This window comes from Olea europaea, unplaced genomic scaffold, assembly GCF_002742605.1.
Source record: "Olea europaea var. sylvestris unplaced genomic scaffold, O_europaea_v1 scaffold1474, whole genome shotgun sequence".
NCBI classification, from domain to species: domain Eukaryota; kingdom Viridiplantae; phylum Streptophyta; class Magnoliopsida; order Lamiales; family Oleaceae; genus Olea; species Olea europaea.
Genome location: NW_019232298.1, coordinates 37,249 through 55,200, shown reverse-complemented (window position 1 = coordinate 55,200; position 17,952 = coordinate 37,249). Strand labels below are relative to the sequence as shown.

At 33.2% G+C, this 17,952-nt stretch overlaps 1 protein-coding gene across 1 annotated transcript; it reads right to left on the bottom strand.

The window, feature by feature from the left end:
• Nucleotides 1-2,183: 2,183 nt before the first annotated feature.
• Nucleotides 2,184-7,790, bottom strand: LOC111376228. The gene is made up of 7 exons (XM_022999180.1): nucleotides 7,450-7,790; nucleotides 6,846-6,973; nucleotides 6,495-6,532; nucleotides 5,615-6,390; nucleotides 3,760-3,840; nucleotides 3,322-3,384; nucleotides 2,184-2,685 (listed from the first exon to the last, which is right to left on the bottom strand). The coding sequence occupies exons 1-7, from the start codon at nucleotides 7,501-7,503 to the stop codon at nucleotides 2,632-2,634; spliced, it is 1,194 nt and encodes a 397-aa protein (XP_022854948.1). The 5' UTR covers nucleotides 7,504-7,790; the 3' UTR covers nucleotides 2,184-2,631.
• Nucleotides 7,791-17,952: the final 10,162 nt, after the last annotated feature.

The window sequence follows — 17,952 nt, the reverse complement described above, 5'->3', positions numbered from 1 at the left end:
TTTTTTTTTTTTTTTACTTTTTTTTTTTTTACTCGATTTTTTTTTTCACTCTTTTTGACTAAGGAACATATTGGAAAAAGAAGAAGCTGCTACCACAACAGATTCTTTCTTTGTGCTGCTCTAGGGTTTTGGAGAAACGGATCAATGATTCACAATTATAGACATGGCATGTGCGTGATTTTGTGATGGTGGGTGGAAAAGTTTTTGGAAAATAATTGAAGCAAACTTGATGGATTTAGATGAAGTAATATTACCCAAGTTTAGCCCTAATACCAAATTTGATACAAGATAAATTGGAAAATTAATGGAGAATGGCACAGATTTATGAAAAAAGAGGGAATTAAGGGAAGAACGGTGGAAGAAGAGGATCAACAAAAGAAGTAGAAGAAAGTAAAAAAGAGAGAAATTTCATCACAAGCTACCAAAATAATTTATTTATTCATCAACTGTTTCAATTTCATGAGAGGCTAAATTTAAATAACAAAACAAAACCTTTAAAAACTCTAAAGAGAACTGACTTGGGCCAAACCACTTATACAAGTCCAATTATATAAATAAGAGTCGAAAACATAAATAATAGTCCAACTAAAAAATAAATAAAATGGACGTCCTCATCAACGTTGACACAAGTAAAGAAATGGGTTATTGAATTATTGATTTAATTGTCGGGTCGATGGTTTAACTAACATGCTAATTTTGATTTTATATATCTTCAATTATTACAATTAAACGATAACAACCATTTCATATAAAATGTGAGAGATTACGAACTTTTCATAAATCAAAAGTCAAATATCAAGTTTGTATAAAACATGATTTTTATTACTGAAAAACAACGTTGTTTTAGCATCACTAGGGCAAAATTCTCGATACCGAATTGATTTAATTTTTTCATGGATCAATGTCTTTTTGGTTAATTTAAATAATCGACCCGATTAATTTAACTAATTTATGGATCAATCCAACTGACTTTGGGTTGAATTTTATAACAACGGAGCTTATTAAAGAATTAAAAGTGTGTTTAATTGACTTTATTTTATTTTTTTATGAAAAATGTCATTTTTCCATCCAAATTATTACTTTTGGAGTGTTTAATTAACAATTTTTTCAATGAAAAATATTTTCAAACTTTTGATTACGTGACCATATTTTCTTTAAAAAAAAAGGAAAATATTTTCTTTAGAGAGAAGTAGTTTTTATTTTTCAGGTAATTTACTTTAATTTCTCTATCTTATTTATCCACTCTCTTTCATCTACTTTCCAATAAAAAATGACAAGTATAATATTTTTAAAACTAAATCAATTAAACACATTTAATTACTAATTTTCATACAAATAAGTTCTAGACAATTGAATTGCCTAAAATTTATTTTCTTTTCATGCAAATTACATGCTTGTAATCAAACGAACCATAAATCTCATTACAGTTGGCCATTTGCCCATCACTTGATTTTTGGTTAGAAAACTTGATGCTTCATTGAGTCTAACAATTTTTGTCATTTTAATATGATATGACAATAAAGTATAAACTAAATAAAATATTGAAAAAGAATCAAGATTGTTCAAGAATCTTTTCTATTAATCAAAGTCCAATTTAAGATTTAAATTCATGAATCTTTTCAATTAATCAAAGTCCAATTTAAGATTTGAATTCATGAAATATAGGTAGACACAATTGGATTTTGATGAACACATATATAAAAAATTACCCACTCATGACGATAAATGTCCATTATGTCGATTTAATTTTTTACTCTATTTTGGTAAATATATGTCCACGCGATAGGACCATTTACTCAAATAATAATTTCAAAATAATTGTAGAACTTCTGCATAATTAATAAGAAATATACAAGAGTAAAAACTAAAGTCGTTGGAAAACGAGAGAAATCGAGTAAAATTAAATTTGACATTAAAAATGTGTCACCATTCGAATCGATGATTTTAAAAAATAAGAGAGAGAAATAGAGCAAAATTTAATTATAACACAAATAACTACGTATTATCAATTGAGTGGACTGTCCTACCACATGATCATATAAAACTCTGACCTATCGAAGTTTCTCTACCAACATTCACAAAAATGCCATGACCACTTTAATTGCCAATATTATAAGACCATATTATACCATAAATTCATAATCATGAATGTCAACAAAACTTAAAACATAGCCCAATTCTCATTATCGTGAAATTAACCTTGCCCTAAAAAACTGCAGCCAGATAAAACTCAATTCAAAGAAACCTTATACATCACATTACTTTTTGGACTACACAATTAATCAGGCCTTGTATAAAATTGACATAATGCCACAAGATTTTCCAGTCACTATGTATCAAGTTTCCAAAAATCCAAGTACCATGATTCAAAATGCGGAAGCAACCGTATGCATTCAAAACAAAATGCGCATACTAGGAAAAGGTTCTGTATCGGAAAATGAAACATTTCCACATGGCACAACAAAAATACCAACTACAAAATACCATCATTAAAACTTTAATGGCGCGACCTTCCAACCAGAAGCAAGAGAAATTACAAAAGCCTACTGCAGCAGAATATCTTTCAAGTTCCTTAGTTCACATTAATGGCAGTAATGCTCCATATGAATCTCGCCCGTAGGAATATACTTATCATAGTCGTTTGGAACGAGGCAGCAGGGAAAGTAAGATCTTCTTCCTCGGACCCTGCAAATTGTGCACCTTCTGTAAGTGAGAATCTAAAGATGAAAACCTGAGATTAAGATTATGATTGTTGGGAATGACAACATTAAAGGGAAGAGATTGTCCTGAGGCATGTCCACACCTTGTACACTTCAGGACACGTCCAAAAAGTAAAGCTAAAAAAGAATATTGATTTTATAGGAAATTATAAAGGTAAAAAAATAAAGATATAACATAAAAAATGTATAATCTAAAAGAATTTTAAATAGACAAATGCCCAATGTTTCCATGCCCTATATTTTTTTCCCCCTGTAAAGCACATGTCTGAGTATCAATGTCATGTCCGTGTCACATGCCAATGGTTCATAGCATCTAGATTTCCAAAACAAGAAACATAAAGATTGACTAGCCATCTTAACCAACTAAACTTAGTACCATCCACCACTTCAGAGCCTAACTACTTGCACATTCAACCATCCAAGTAAAATGTACAACCATAAGGATACATATTCAGTTGTCAATAGTAGCCACAAAGCCTCTTGTATACATTTTTATGAGCCAACCTCATCTACTGGCCACTAGTATATTTGATGGGATATGAATGGATATTTGTACATACAAACGTAACAAAGACAGTCAGTGGTTCACAAAGCTGATTACCATAGGTATTCCCAATTCTTTCAGATCACTGTCACCCATCTGTCTCAAAGCATACATATCCACCTGCAGAATGTATCAAAAACCCAATTAACCAATGCAAATATCCTCTATTTTCCACATTCAACGGAGGACAAAAAAAATGCCTTAAAATTTTGGATACCATGTGAATAACCAAAAGAGTAAATTAATGATCAAGTACATAATTCATGTCAAATTTACTCCTGATTCCTGTCTAAAAATTGATACCCTCTCATTTCAATTTTTCACCCTTTTATTTCCTTTTTTCAACTCTCAACAATTCTTGTCTTACACATGTTTCTAATTGTAGAACTCAAGACTGACTGTAGGGTTGTAAGCCCTGGAATTTAACATCAAAAGAAAAGAAGGATTATGCATTGCAAGTTAAAAAATCTGGAAGGAACACCATAAGTCACATACTTCCTCAGCCTTAAAGTAAATTGCATACTTTTCCAGGTCCAGAGATTGCAAAAAGCTGTCGACAGTAAGTTGATCATTCACCTGTAAAAATTATAGTCAAGTCAATTATGGAAACATGGGAAATGCAGATAACACAAAAAGGTTTGACACGCACTTTTTAAGGATCTTGTAATAAATGCAGTGTCGAATGATTCAATACTGACAGGTAAACAAATTTCACTATATTACAGACTAAAAAAATTGGTCACGCTATGAGATCATGAAGAAATCAAGTTAGGACGGGGAATTTAGATGATTGGTGGAATGGGAAACTGGATTGTGGTACCACACAAATCAAGTTCCAGGAATTCACTAACTTCGTACTAAATACGTAAAAAGAAACATCTAATTTTTCACTTCAGAGGATTTTGGATAAATGTAGAAACAATCAGTCTTCCATATAAGAAATTCATAAAATTCATGATAAATCCCACAGTAGCAACTAATGGAAAGAGCCCAAATATTAATATCCCATTGTAGCTACTGATGAGGAGCCTTTCAATAGAAATTTTAAAGACAAAACAAAAATCTTCTAACAGTCATTGAAATGATGTAAGCACCATCTCTACTCAAATAACATTAATGACACAGCTATGGTTAAACAATGGGATCGTGACGCATGATGAAAGGAGCGTGGTACGGTCACAAAGCATAGAATACATTTTTTTTACCACATATTATATGTCTCTCAGTCTGGCTAAGTTATTAGCATTTTTTCCATATAGCTGGAGGTCAGGCTTTATGTTCCCCCTTCAAAGTTTTATATTTCCTTTTACTGCATTAATAATAAAAATTCTGCCATAGGGTGGTATTTAGAAAATAAATAAATAAACAGTGGTAATTTGAACATGCTTAATATTAATTTTTCAGAGAGGCAATAATGGAGAATAAAGTAGGAAAGAGAGACCCCACATTGAATATTGAAACCTTTTTTCCATCTTTATCTTGCTCTTAACTGATTGAATTTAAACGTCAGTACATGTGAACCAATTTGTGGCTAGTAGTGGCCTGTTAACATCCCATATGCAACAATGCACCTATTTCTATATACGACAAATATTAATAACGCCCTATGCCTTATTCCTAGTATACTTGAAGTTGACCAATTTATGTTCCATATAGGTTCCCAAATGTCCCAAAAGGTTTCTAAAGCAAGACAAGGGTAGCCAACATAAGGCACTTCCAAATGAATATATACCTGATGACATCATAATTGACTAGGAGATAAGCAAATTAATTCATGATGTTCAAAGAGGTAAAACGCATATAGTACTGACTTATCTTTCCAAATGGACAACACTACTCAAATTGGTAAACACTTTATACAAAGTGAAACTCGTGTTCATGTAAACCTTTCTTCCTAAGTACGTTATCTAGCAGATCCTAATCCTAAGGTGGGAGCATGCTCCTAAACTTATAAGCAATTTTATAACTTCCAAATAAGATTACTATCAAATTTTACATTTCATAGAGCACATATACAAACAAGTAACATAGTCTTATCCCAATAAATTTAGGGGTAGCGTCATTGCTATAAATATCAACAAGATCCAAAGCAACTGGATTCTTGGCAGCAACATCAGGCCATGCTGCTTTTGGTCTACCCCTTGCTCTTCTAAAATGTTTTAATGAGATTGCATCACTCTCTCTTATGAACAGTAGACTTCTTAAGCCTATGCAAACATGACCAACCACCTAAGTCATACATTATTCATATAAAGACAAAAGAGAAAAAAAATGCACACAGCAGTTGGCACAAACTAGTTCTCCATGTAACACGATAGGAAGAAAAAGCAGAGAGGAGAGTAGTCTGTACTGCATATGCACTCCTCTTTACATCACTGCCAGGTAGAGTAAGTGGGGCAACCATTTGTGTCAAGGTCTTTGAAAGTCCAGGAGATGGAACCACTTTTGCCATGAGAGGTGCAGAATTCATGGAGCTTGAAAAGTTAAAAACATCTTTGCTCGTATACATGCTCATTCTGCCGTCATCATATGTCCTAACTGGACGCCTTCTCTGTAATTCTTCCTCTCTCCTGGGTGGTGAGAGAACTCGGGAACTTCCCAAAAATTCACCTGGTGACCTTTGCCTTAAACGGTCCATAGTCCAGGGAGAATAAGAATTTATTACTGAGTCCACTGTGGGAACATCATTCACAGTTCTCGTGCCAGGCATATGCGCCGTAATGCTTGAAATTCTTGGCTCATAGAGTTGATGTCTGGCATCATGCATGCCGTGTTTGACTTCCCTGGCTTTAGGAACACAGGTTTCCCTTGGATTAGGCACGTGCTGATCCCTAGCTTCGGGTAGGTGTTGTCTAGAATCCCTGGTTACAGAGGTTAGTTGCGTACCATCTTTTGGCTCCTGGAAATGCTGTCTACTATACCTGAGCTCTGGATACTGCAGTCCTGTATCCTTTGGCTTAGACATGGGCTCCCGGGTAACTATGCTATTTGTTGAAGATTGAGCAGGCCTTGACAAAAAGTTGCGAAGGTCTATCTCATTTTGCTCGATTTTATGACTTTGCTTCTGCTTAATAATTTTCTTTTTCATGATTTTGAATCGGAGGTCATCTCTGTTCAGATAAATGTCTTTTTTCATATAAGACACCAAAGATTAACAAATGATAAGCTAGTTGAAGACTCAACTTTTAAATTATATAAAACTTTTTAAGGACTCAAGAAGAGTCTGTTACCGTCCACAGCATTAGCAGTACTGCCATCTCCCCGCATTCTGAGAAAGATAGAACAGGATCCATAAATATACATCTTCTAGAATATAATCTTACTATTTTAACTTTTTCTTCCATACTGTAAATCACCTAACCCCATTAGAACTAATGAATAATGTCTAACATCATGTGGAATCAGAATAACTTCAGCAGCAACTTATGTTCAGTACTTGTAGTTATACATATTTGGGATATGAATATTTATGGGAAAAGAAAAAAATGAAAAAGCTAAACCCCTGAAACTAAGACAAGTATTCAAACACAAAACAACTTCATAACAACAAGAAGACGATAAAAGAAACCAAAAATATATACCGCTTGTTGACTTGAAGAGATAAATCCACATTACTTCCCAGCCTATCTCTAACGGATCGTTTGCTTCCAACAGCTGGCTGTGAATCAGCAAAAGAACTATCCACCATAAGCCCTGACCGTTTCACCAGCTGCAGAAACCAAAATATCAATATATGTACAGAACTACTTATGTGTGTAAAGCTTTAGAGTGTAAACTCTTCGATTACCCCTTTCCATACCGTCCAAGTAACTAAATTTAGTATAAATGAAAACAGCCCTAAATAAATCCAAGATTGCTAAATCAAGAAACACCAGTTTTATCCTTTTCTCCACCTTATTTGATCTTCAATCACCATATAAATATACATATATAAATACTATAATAGCACATAATAGTCCATTCCAATTGAAAAAAAAAAATTGTTTCTCAATTGCCAAATTTACATGAAAAACACCTGCATTATCCGTTTCATTTGTTCATCAACAACGCATTTACAACCTAATAGTAATTTCAATACATATAATAGCACATAATAGTCCTTCCAATAAGAAAATAAAGAAATCCTTTTACATTGGCCAGATAAATAAAAGGTAAAAGTACAAAAAAGTACTGAATATTAATTACCTGCGCACCGCGCCCTAGGGTTATACTGACATGAGACCTTGATGGGTTTGACATGGAGATTTCGAAACACAAAAAAAGCTTCGAAACCCTATTCAATCGATCAATTGATCGAACGAACAAACAGAGAATCAAAAATTAAACCAGCCATCGACCTAAGTACGCGTCAGGATTTAGCAAAGTTGATTCCAAAAATAGGGTTGAATCAAATTACGGGGGTTTTCACTAAGAGAGACTTATTGAGCGAGGACGATCACGCCTGCGAATAGTATTCAAGTGCTGAAAGGGATATACAGCTTAGAGCATCTGCAAGAGCTATGTAGATTGTAGAGTGAGTAAAGAATGTCTTAGCCTACACGTACGTAATAAATTTGTATACATTAAAAAAAGGTTAATTAGTACAAAACATTCATACCTTTGGAGATTTTTGTGGATAACGTCCCTACCTTTACCATTTTTTGTGCAGAACGTCCTTCTATCAATTCCCCGTTAAAAATGTTCCGTTAAATCAAATAAAATTGATCTTTCCTTTTTAAAATGCAGGGGTAAGATCGTCCATCCAATATTTTCTTCACCGCGTAATCTCTCCCACCTCTTTCTTCTTCAAATGTTCAAGAAAAAGTAAAGTAACATGAAAAAAAATTTTTTGAACATTATTTTTTCATTCAAAAAATGAGAAAAAACGAGGGAAAAAAAAAAACTTGAACAATATTATTTCATTCAATAAATTAGGAAAAATGACGTGAGAATGATTGCATTTCTAGTAGAAAATATTCATAACTGCTGTAATACTGGTTGTTCAAAACATTTTGGAATGCTATATGAAAATAATGAATATGTGATTAATAAAAATGAGATGTCCATCCTCATTTTGTGCTTACGAAGGGTGTAAATAAGAGGTGTATAATTTTGAACAGCTGGATAGAGATAGGCACTTTCTGATTATGAAACTTTTTTCTCTTCTCCAAACTGGATATCTAGAAATGAGCAATCTTTAATTATTGTCAAATACTCAGTTTACTTAGTTTGGTTATTGAGCTTGGTTGTTGAGTGCTGATTTTATTGCATTTTGTTATTGAACTTGGATGTTGAGTATTGATTTTGCTGTGTTCGAACTAGGTATTATGGACATTCAATTGCAAGGATAAACAGAATTGTATTTGGCTGCAGTTTAGACAGGTTGTTTGGCTCCAGATACGTGGGGATGGTTTGCACAATTTTTAACAAAGGTAAAGGTAGGGATGTTTTGTGCAAATAAAATGTAAAGGTAGGGATTTTGTGCAGAGACATTGTAAGGGTAGGGATGTTTTTCGCAAAGACAATATCAAGGTAGGGATTGTTATCACCAATTCAATTTTATGCTAAAATGGGGGAGAAAACACGTTCATATTTCATCATCTTCTCCACTCCATCACATTTATTGTCCATTTACAAAATTATACTTTGATTGGCCTTCTCACTTTACCTCTTATTTACACCGTTCATAAGCACAAAATGAGGATGAACATCTCATTTTTATAAACCACATATTCATTCTTTTCATATAGCATTCCAAAATGTTTTGAACAATCAGTATTACAGCAGTCGTGAATATTTTCTACTAGAAATGCAGTCATTCTCGCGTCATTTTCCCTAATTTATTGAATGAAATAATATTGTTCACGTTTTTTTTTCATGTTACTCTAGTTTTTCTTGAACATTTGAAGAAGAAAGAGGTGGGAGAGATTACACAGTGAAGAAAATGTTGAATGGACGATCTTACCCCTGCATTTTAAAAAGAAAAGATCCATTTTATTTGATTTAACGGAACATTTTAACGGGGAATTGACAGAAGGACGTTCTGAGCAAAAAATTGTAAAGGTAGGGACGTTCTTCGCCAAAAAACGAAAGGTAGGGACGTTATCCACAAAAATCTCCAAAGGTAGGGACGTTTTGTGCTAATTAGCCTTAAAAAAATAAAGAAATAAACAAAATATGAACTCCAACCTTGAGGGCTCCTACCGCTCTGCCCCTAGAGCTTTGTGAGGGAGGTAAATCGCGGGATATGTTCCAACAGGCAAAGGAACAAGAGCTATCTGTACAGTACGCCTACAAGAAGTCCAATTTCATGTTTCAGGTATCGAACTACCACACTGCGACTGCCAGCAAAGTCTGAGCTAATATCACTCTTGTCCTTTGTACCACTGGATTATGTCCCTGGGGTCATTTTTTATTATTATTATTATTATTTTGTATACATAATTCAATGGATGAGAATTTTTTCAATCAAGTAAAAAAAAAATTATAGGTACTCTCTTTTTTACACATCATCTATACCTAAATTATTGTATAATTGATTGAGTACAAGTTGCATTATTCAAAATTAAATGTATTCAAAGTATTATAATTTTCAATTCTCCATGTATTTAGGCCTCGTTTTAAGCCCCATTAATTTGAAGTAATTATATTATGGAATAGTGATTGATGGAGAATAAGTGGTTAAGAAAAGAAATTTTTTTTATTTACGTGTAATATTATTTTAGTAAATAATGTGTAATTGAAAATGACTATTGTAGAAAAAATAAGGACCATGCTATACAAACATAATAATTGACATGAAGGATGACCAAACACCCACACCTCGGGGGTTGGGCATTATTTTATTCACTCAGAGTCCACACTCTATGTGAGGGTCGGTCACCCATTCAATCACCAAAATTCGGGCACTTCGACATTTTCCAAAAAATAATAAGAAAGAATGTAAAAGAATGGAGCTCAAGCAGGCACTTATTCAAGGTGTGTTTGTCACCCATTATTTGGAAAGAATGTATTGTGGAATAGTGATTGATGTTGAAATATGTGATTAAAAAAAAAATTTTGATTTACGTGTAATATTATTTTAATGAAGAATGTGTAGTTGAAAATGGGTATTATAGAAAAAATAATAGAAAAGAATGTGAAAAAATGGATGACAAACAGGAGCTCAATCATACAATATAAACAAAGGAAATAGAGGGAAACAAAATAATTTGGAAGGAAGTTAGTAAAAATAAAATATATAAAAATTAATAATAAATACACGTTGAGAGTAGTAAAATTAAAGTGCTGTAGATAAAAATGTTGTTGGAATGATTAAAAATTCTCTTGAAGATACTCTAAGATGTTAAAAGTGAGTTGATAAACGAGATGTGCTCTGAAAAATTGGATAGTGTTGGATAAAGGTTGTGAATTTAATTAAGGCTTCATTTGGTATCCATTTGTGTAAGAACGAGAATGAAAAATATAGTCGTTATCAGATCCATACAAGAGATAGAAAGTCAAATATGATGGCTTGATGTTATGAATAACGATCATATTGTTTATTTTTGTGGCAAAAAATGATAATCAAACGGGCTAAATATGTGTTTAGAAACGAAATTTGATCAATTTTTGAATAAATAAAAGTTTATCAAAGACATACTTATATTTTGTTGCTGCTAAAAGTTAATAAAAACTAATAGAAACCAATGTGATTCATGAAATGTGAGATGAAAAAAAATTATGAGAAACTAGTTTTGTAATGAAAATTGAAATTTGACCAACTTTTTAATAAATAAAATTCAACTAAAGAATCATTTAATTATATGCAATTTATTTTAAGGCTTGTTTGTAATTTATTTTCATAGATTTTGATCAATGTTTGATAACACCATTTATGAAAGTTTGGGAAAATCGATACTTGATAGTTTCTTTGTACACTAACATCCAAACTTGGTGGTGTAATTAACAATATTTTTCAATCCACCAAATCAGCAAATTTTGACAATTCCGGAATTCTCTTCCAAATTTATTATCCATAAAAAATTATTTTCTACCCACGTATTTTGTTTGTAATTAACTTGTAACTAAAAATACAATAATAAAAAAATTATTTCTAAAAAAATAATTTGATAACTAAATATTTACTTATAAGTTATAAGTAAAAAATTACTTATAAGACAAAAAAACCACTTTTTATTAAAAAAAATTGCTTATAAAGTAATAAATAATACTAATAAGATAAAAAAAATGCACTTATAAAATATAAAAAATACTTATATTTAAAAAATCACTTATGTATAAAAATTATTTAAAAGTATAAAAATTACTTATAACTTAAAATTTTAATCACAAGTAAATATTTCACTTTTAATTTAAAAAATTAACTTATATGTAAAAAATAACTTATAAATAAAATATCATTTATAATTAAAAAAATAAAATCCATACAATAATGTTTTAAGCATGGGTTAGATTGTTTTAGAATCTGCAATTAAAAGTAACTCAAAATTTAATCTCTCGTAAAATTTCAAAATCGATATTTTTAAAAACTCCATAATGGGTACCCAAAGCTCCCAAACAAGCCTCTAGATAAATTGTATTTACATGTATCTTTATTTATTTTCAAACTTAATTATAAAGATTTTAATTTAGATAACTCACGAAGATAAGACAAAACTTGCTATCAGTATCAAAATGACCACTCTAACGGGGACATTACATCTATTAGTCAAAAGTATTGTTTGCATGAGAAGGTTGCTCTCTAACCACTATATAGGCTCCTATGGCTCGGTGGTCGGTATTGCTCATGTTGACCAAATGAAATGAAGTCGTTTTGCTCATATCGTTAGTTTATATAACTTCTGTTTGGTTCTTATTATTTTCTCATTAAAATGAAAAATATAATCGTTATCCATCATATCAAGTTACCAAATTTGAATTTATATCTCTTGTGTGAAGTCCATAACGATTATTTTTTAATTCTCATTCTTTAAAAAATGAGAAACAAACGGGGGCATATTTTCTTTAGTTGCATAAAACGATGTCATTTCACTTGAATTCGATAGTTTTCCTTGAATTTTTTTCTCAAGAAACCTTGTATTTTTACATCTAGATTTTCTTTGGCTTTGCTAAGAACACTATCAGAAAAAAACAATTTCTTATGTTGAAAATTTTACAATGATTAAAGGAACCAATTTAAAAAAGTCAATTGTCGATATCAAACGAATAAACAAGTTTTTTTACCTACATTGTTGCATTTAACCATATTTGAAAAACCTATACGCGATGGGTATGACTCAACCTCGTCTCTTTATCCATTAATTAGCACAAGTATTTTGTGCCATGGAAATGTGTGATATTTTTTTTTCCTTTTAACTTACTCAAAAGTCTTTGATAATATTCTAAACGATTAGTTTATTGTGGCCAAAATAACCTTCATTGTTGGTTCCTGTAGCTTATTTCAATGCATTTATTTAATAAAAAAATTATTTCTAAAAAAATAATTTGATAACTAAATATTTACTTATAAGTTATAAGTAAAAAATTACTTATAAGACAAAAAAACCACTTTTTATTAAAAAAAATTGCTTATAAAGTAATAAATAATACTAATAAAATTACATTTGTTTCACCAATTCACGGCTCCTCCAAAACATTCCAAAAATTTGCAGTCAATTTTACTGGTGAACAGAAGGCTGTCGGTTGAAAATCGAGTGAAGGTAGCTACATTTTCAAACCATTCGGTGGGTGTGAAACATCAGGCCTGTTTTTTACTACATTTTCAACTCATTTGATGGGTATGAAATATTATTTGTTGTGTATGTGTATTTATATAATGAGTACCGATGTTTAACTGATGTTAAGCATTGATGACAGGTGCTCATTAGATCGATCTCTCTTTCTTTGTGTGTGTAGTCATATTGTTATTTTACATCTGCTGATATTGCTATTCTTAAAGATTTTGTAACTGAATTTTATCCTTGTACAAATATTGTTGAATAGTGGCGTGTTAGGTATACCTATCAAATTGTGTATATAAAAATATTTATTATATAAAAAATATTATGGGTAGAATCGAACCCAAACAGGAAAATCGTTATCCATCATATCAAGTTACCAAATTTGAATTTATATCTCTTGTGTGAGGTCCATAACGATTATTTTTTAATTCTCATTCTTTAAAAAATGAGAAACAAACGGGGGCATATTTTCTTTAGTTGCATAAAACGATGTCATTTCACTTGAATTCGATAGTTTTCCTTGAATTTTTTTCTCAAGAAACCTTGTATTTTTACATCTAGATTTTCTTTGGCTTTGCTAAGAACACTATCAGAAAAAACAATTTCTTATGTTGAAATTTTTACAATGATTAAAGGAACCAATTTAAAAAAGTCAATTGTCGATATCAAACGAATAAACAAGTTTTTTTACCTACATTGTTGCATTTAACCATATTTGAAAAACTTATACACGATGGGTATGACTCAACCTTCGTCTCTTTATCCATTAATTAGCACAAGTATTTTGTGCCATGGAAATGTGTTATATTTTTTTCTTTTTAACTTACTCAAAAGTCTTCGATAATATTCTAAAGGATTTAGTTTATTATCGCCAAAATAACCTTCATTGTTGGTTTCTGTAGCTTTTTTCAATGCATTTATTAAAAAAAAAAATGGTACTCCGTCTCGGCCAGAAATTATTGTCTTCTTCCTAAAATCCCTACTACATTTGTTTCACCAATTCACGGCTCCTCCAAAACATTCCAAAAATTTGCAGTCAATTTTACTGGTGAACAGAAGGCTGTCGGTTGAAAATCGAGTGAAGGTAGCTACATTTTCAAACCATTCGGTGGGTGTGAAACATCAGGCCCGTTTTTTACTACATTTTCAACTCATTTGATGGGTATGAAATATTATTTGTTGTGTATGTGTATTTATATAATGAGTACCGATGTTTAACTGATGTTAAGCATTGATGACAGGTGCTCATTAGATCGATCTCTCTTTCTTTGTGTGTGTAGTCATATTGTTATTTTACATCTGCTGATATTGCTATTCTTAAAGATTTTGTAACTGAATTTTATCCTTGTACAAATATTGTTGAATAGTGGCGTGTTAGGTATACCTATCAAATTGTGTATATAAAAATATTTATTATATAAAAAATATTATGGGTAGAATCGAACCCAAACAGGAACCAACGATTCGAATTTGAGTTTGGTTCCAGCAATTCTAAGAAACCTAATGGTTCCATTTACAAAATACCTCGAAATATAATGGGTAGTTCCAGTTATTGAAATACTCGGACGTACCCACCCGACACTTAGGCTTATATAAGAGTTTGAGCTATCTTCTTAGTAAGATTAACTTTTAAAATGAAGCCTCAAGTTTTATTATGATATCAGAATATAAAGTTCCAACAAGCAATTCAATCCGATTAAAATTACAAAATGAGTACACGAATTTCATGTTTGGTTTCCTTATACAAACCAACATCTTGCGAAAATATATTATGGGATAAAATACCACATCGAATAATCAGGGTGAAAACAATGAAGTCACAGAACTTTGGGCCACCCCACATTTAAGAATAGCAACCAACTATTAAGCAAAGTGCAGGCTATTTCCATACATGGGTTTGCCTTCATTTGTAGTTTCATCTATCTTATCTTCATCTTCAATCCAGCTTTTAGGTTGCATGTGTTGGAATTTTCCGTGCTGGATCAAACTCATTTCGGATAAATTAATATCTTGTCGTTTGCATTCAGAAGAAAATAGTCTATCTATGGAAAGGTTTGAAGGATTTTAGTTGTCACCAAATTTTTGAAATGATTTGATCTGGTCTTACTTTTAGCTTACAGTGCAAATTAGATGGAGATTTAGTCTTAACGTGAGAGCAGAATAACACTTGCAGACAGTGGTGGAGCCAGCACCCGGTGAGGGGCTCGCTTGCTTGGTTCTGTCGAAACTTTCAATAGACGCGAGGTGAAAAGGATCCTTGATCTTAGCCCTATAATCTTGGTCAGACTACGAGTCTACAGGAGCAAATCATGGACTGTTAATCTCATCTCTAAAATTATGGATAATCAACTAGTCTACAGCCACAAATCATGGACACAGTTGCGGTAAATTTGCTGCTATTCCTTGTATATTGATTCACTATTAATAGGCTTCCTAATATAGCTTTTTTGGTTTATGTATATATATAGCTTGCTGCTCTCATTGCAATTTGTGTACAAAAGCCAAACAATTGTAATACACAAAGTATTTTTCTTACAACAGAACATCTGTCCTTCTTTATCATTTGTTCTTCTTTATGACATCAGAGCGTTTTGACTCTAACGAGTACGATCCGTCCACTTCCGCCATGACTTCTCCGGTTGTCTCTCACCCCACTGGTGGTCAGACTTCTGAACAACATTTAATCTCCATAAACACTAGACAATTACAGCGCCTCACCACCTCCAGCTACCCAACCTGGCGTGCTACTTTCTCTTCCCTCCTCTTTGGGTACGGTATTATGGGGTATCTTGATGGAACCCTCCCATTTCCAACTGTACCCACCAAAACCACTTCGGCAAATGATGTTGCTGCCTATACTCGCTGGTTTAGACAGGATCAGCTTCTCTTGAATGCCATCTTGGCTTCTGTTTCGGAACAAATTGCTCCTCTTATTGTTTCGGTAAAAACCTCCCGTGACGCTTGGGACAAGCTTTCTTGCTTGTATGCCAACAAGTCACGAACACGCGTCATGCAACTTAAAGAGGCACTCACTCTCATGCAACATGGTGACAGACCCATTACTGACTATCTCCACAGTATCAAATGCATTGTGGATGAACTGGCTCTCATTGATACTCCTCTATCTGATGATGATATTACACTCTATGTCTTGCATGGACTAGGTCCTGATTATCGTGACATTGTTGCTCCTATCCGCACTTGCACCACTTCCTTGACATTCGAAGAATTGCACGACATGTTAGTTGGTCATGAGACATATCTCAAGCGCCTTGAATCTGCCACCAATACGCTGATTGTTATAGCGAACCCAGCAACACGTGGCAATTTCACCTATTGTGGCCATCGCAAAAACTTCACTCGAGGCACTTCATCGAGTCAGACCCGACTCCACTCATCCCATGATGGTTTTCGCAAGCCCAAGTGCCAATATTGTGATACTCTTGGCCACACTGCTAAATCTTGTCCAAAGCTATCTACCTCGACCTCTGGTGCAGCCAACTTCGTTGGTAAATCACTTGCTAAAGACAAGAAATGGTTGGTTGACTCTGATGCTTCTCACAACATCACATCTGATTTGTCTAACCTCTCCATCCACTCTGAATATGATGGCACTGATGAAGTAGTAATTGGTGATGGTGAAGGTTTATCAGTTACTCATGTTGGCTCTCTTGGCCTCTCTTATCCCTCGCGTTCATTTCATATTACCAATACTTTATGTGTTCCTGAAATGCATAAGAATCTCATATCTGTGCATCATTTTACCAAGTCCAATAATGTACTAATTGAATTTCATCTTGATTAATTTTTTGTGAAGGATTGGACCACGGGGGCGATACTGCTACGCGGTGATTGTGAAAATGGTGTCTATCCTCTTCCGCCTCTAGCCAAGACACAGTCATCAATTATTGCCAATGTGGGTGAGCGTACCTCCACCGACACTTGGCATCGTCGTTTGGGTCATCCTACTCAGAAAATTGTTTCTCAGATTGTTAAACAATTTTCGCTTCCTTTACGTAATTCTGTTCCACCGAATAATTGTACCTCATGTCGTCTCAATAAAAGTCATAAATTATCTTTTGGTACTAGCTCCATTGTAAGTCATAATCCTCTTGAATATATTTTTTCCGATGTTTGGGGTCCCACACAAATTCAATCCTCTGATGGATATCGCTATTATGTAATCTATATTGACCACTATACTCCCTACTGTTGATTTTTTCCCATGCACCAAAAATCTGATGTCTATCAAATTTTCACTCACCTAAAACCTGTGTTGGAAAAGCAATTTGATCATCCAATTAAAAATTTCTACTCAGATAATGGTGGTGAATATATCAAGTTAAAGACATATTTTCTAAATCATGGGATCAGCCACCTTACCACTCCACCTCACACACCCCAACATAATGGCATCTCAGAGAGACGACATCGACATATTGTTGAAACCGGAATGACCCTCCTTACGCAAGCTGCCTTACCGACTACATATTGGCCTTATACTTTTCAAACAGCTGTGTACCTCATCAATAGACTCCCATCCCTAGCCCTAAAATATAGTTCACCTTATGAACGTTTGTTTGGGACATCACCAAATTATCTCAAACTACGGACATTTGGTTGCTTATGTTTTCCTTGGCTTAAACCCTATACTGGTCATAAGCTAGACTCCAAATCTCGTGCTTGTATTTTTCTTGGATACTCTACCTCTCAGAGTGCATATAAGTGTTTAGATTTAGCAACATCTCGACTTTATCTTTCCCGCCATGTACAATTCAACGAAAATGAATTCCCCTCTCTCTGCTTAAAGCCACCTTCTAAGCCTATCCACACGAGTCCACCCACTGTGGTCTCGCCCCACCTATCTATTATTCCAATAGATATGCCCAACCTATCCTCTAATCCTGTTGTTGAGTCCTCCCCAAACCCAACTCGTTCACATCACTCTCAGCAGCAGCCCTTGGATCCGAGTCTTTCGCAGACTACA

Bases quoted from the DNA above. Each gene is read 5' to 3' on its own strand.
- LOC111376228 (XM_022999180.1), bottom strand. From the start codon at position 7,503: ATGTCAAACCCATCAAGGTCTCATGTCAGTATAACCCTAGGGCGCGGT. The intron at 6,533-6,845 runs GTATATATTTTT...TATCTTTCTCAG, and splicing joins TCTCTTCAAGTCAACAAGCG to AATGCGGGGAGATGGCAGTA. The intron at 3,841-5,614 runs GTACAGACTACT...TAATTTTTACAG, and splicing joins TAAAGAGGAGTGCATATGCA to GTGAATGATCAACTTACTGT.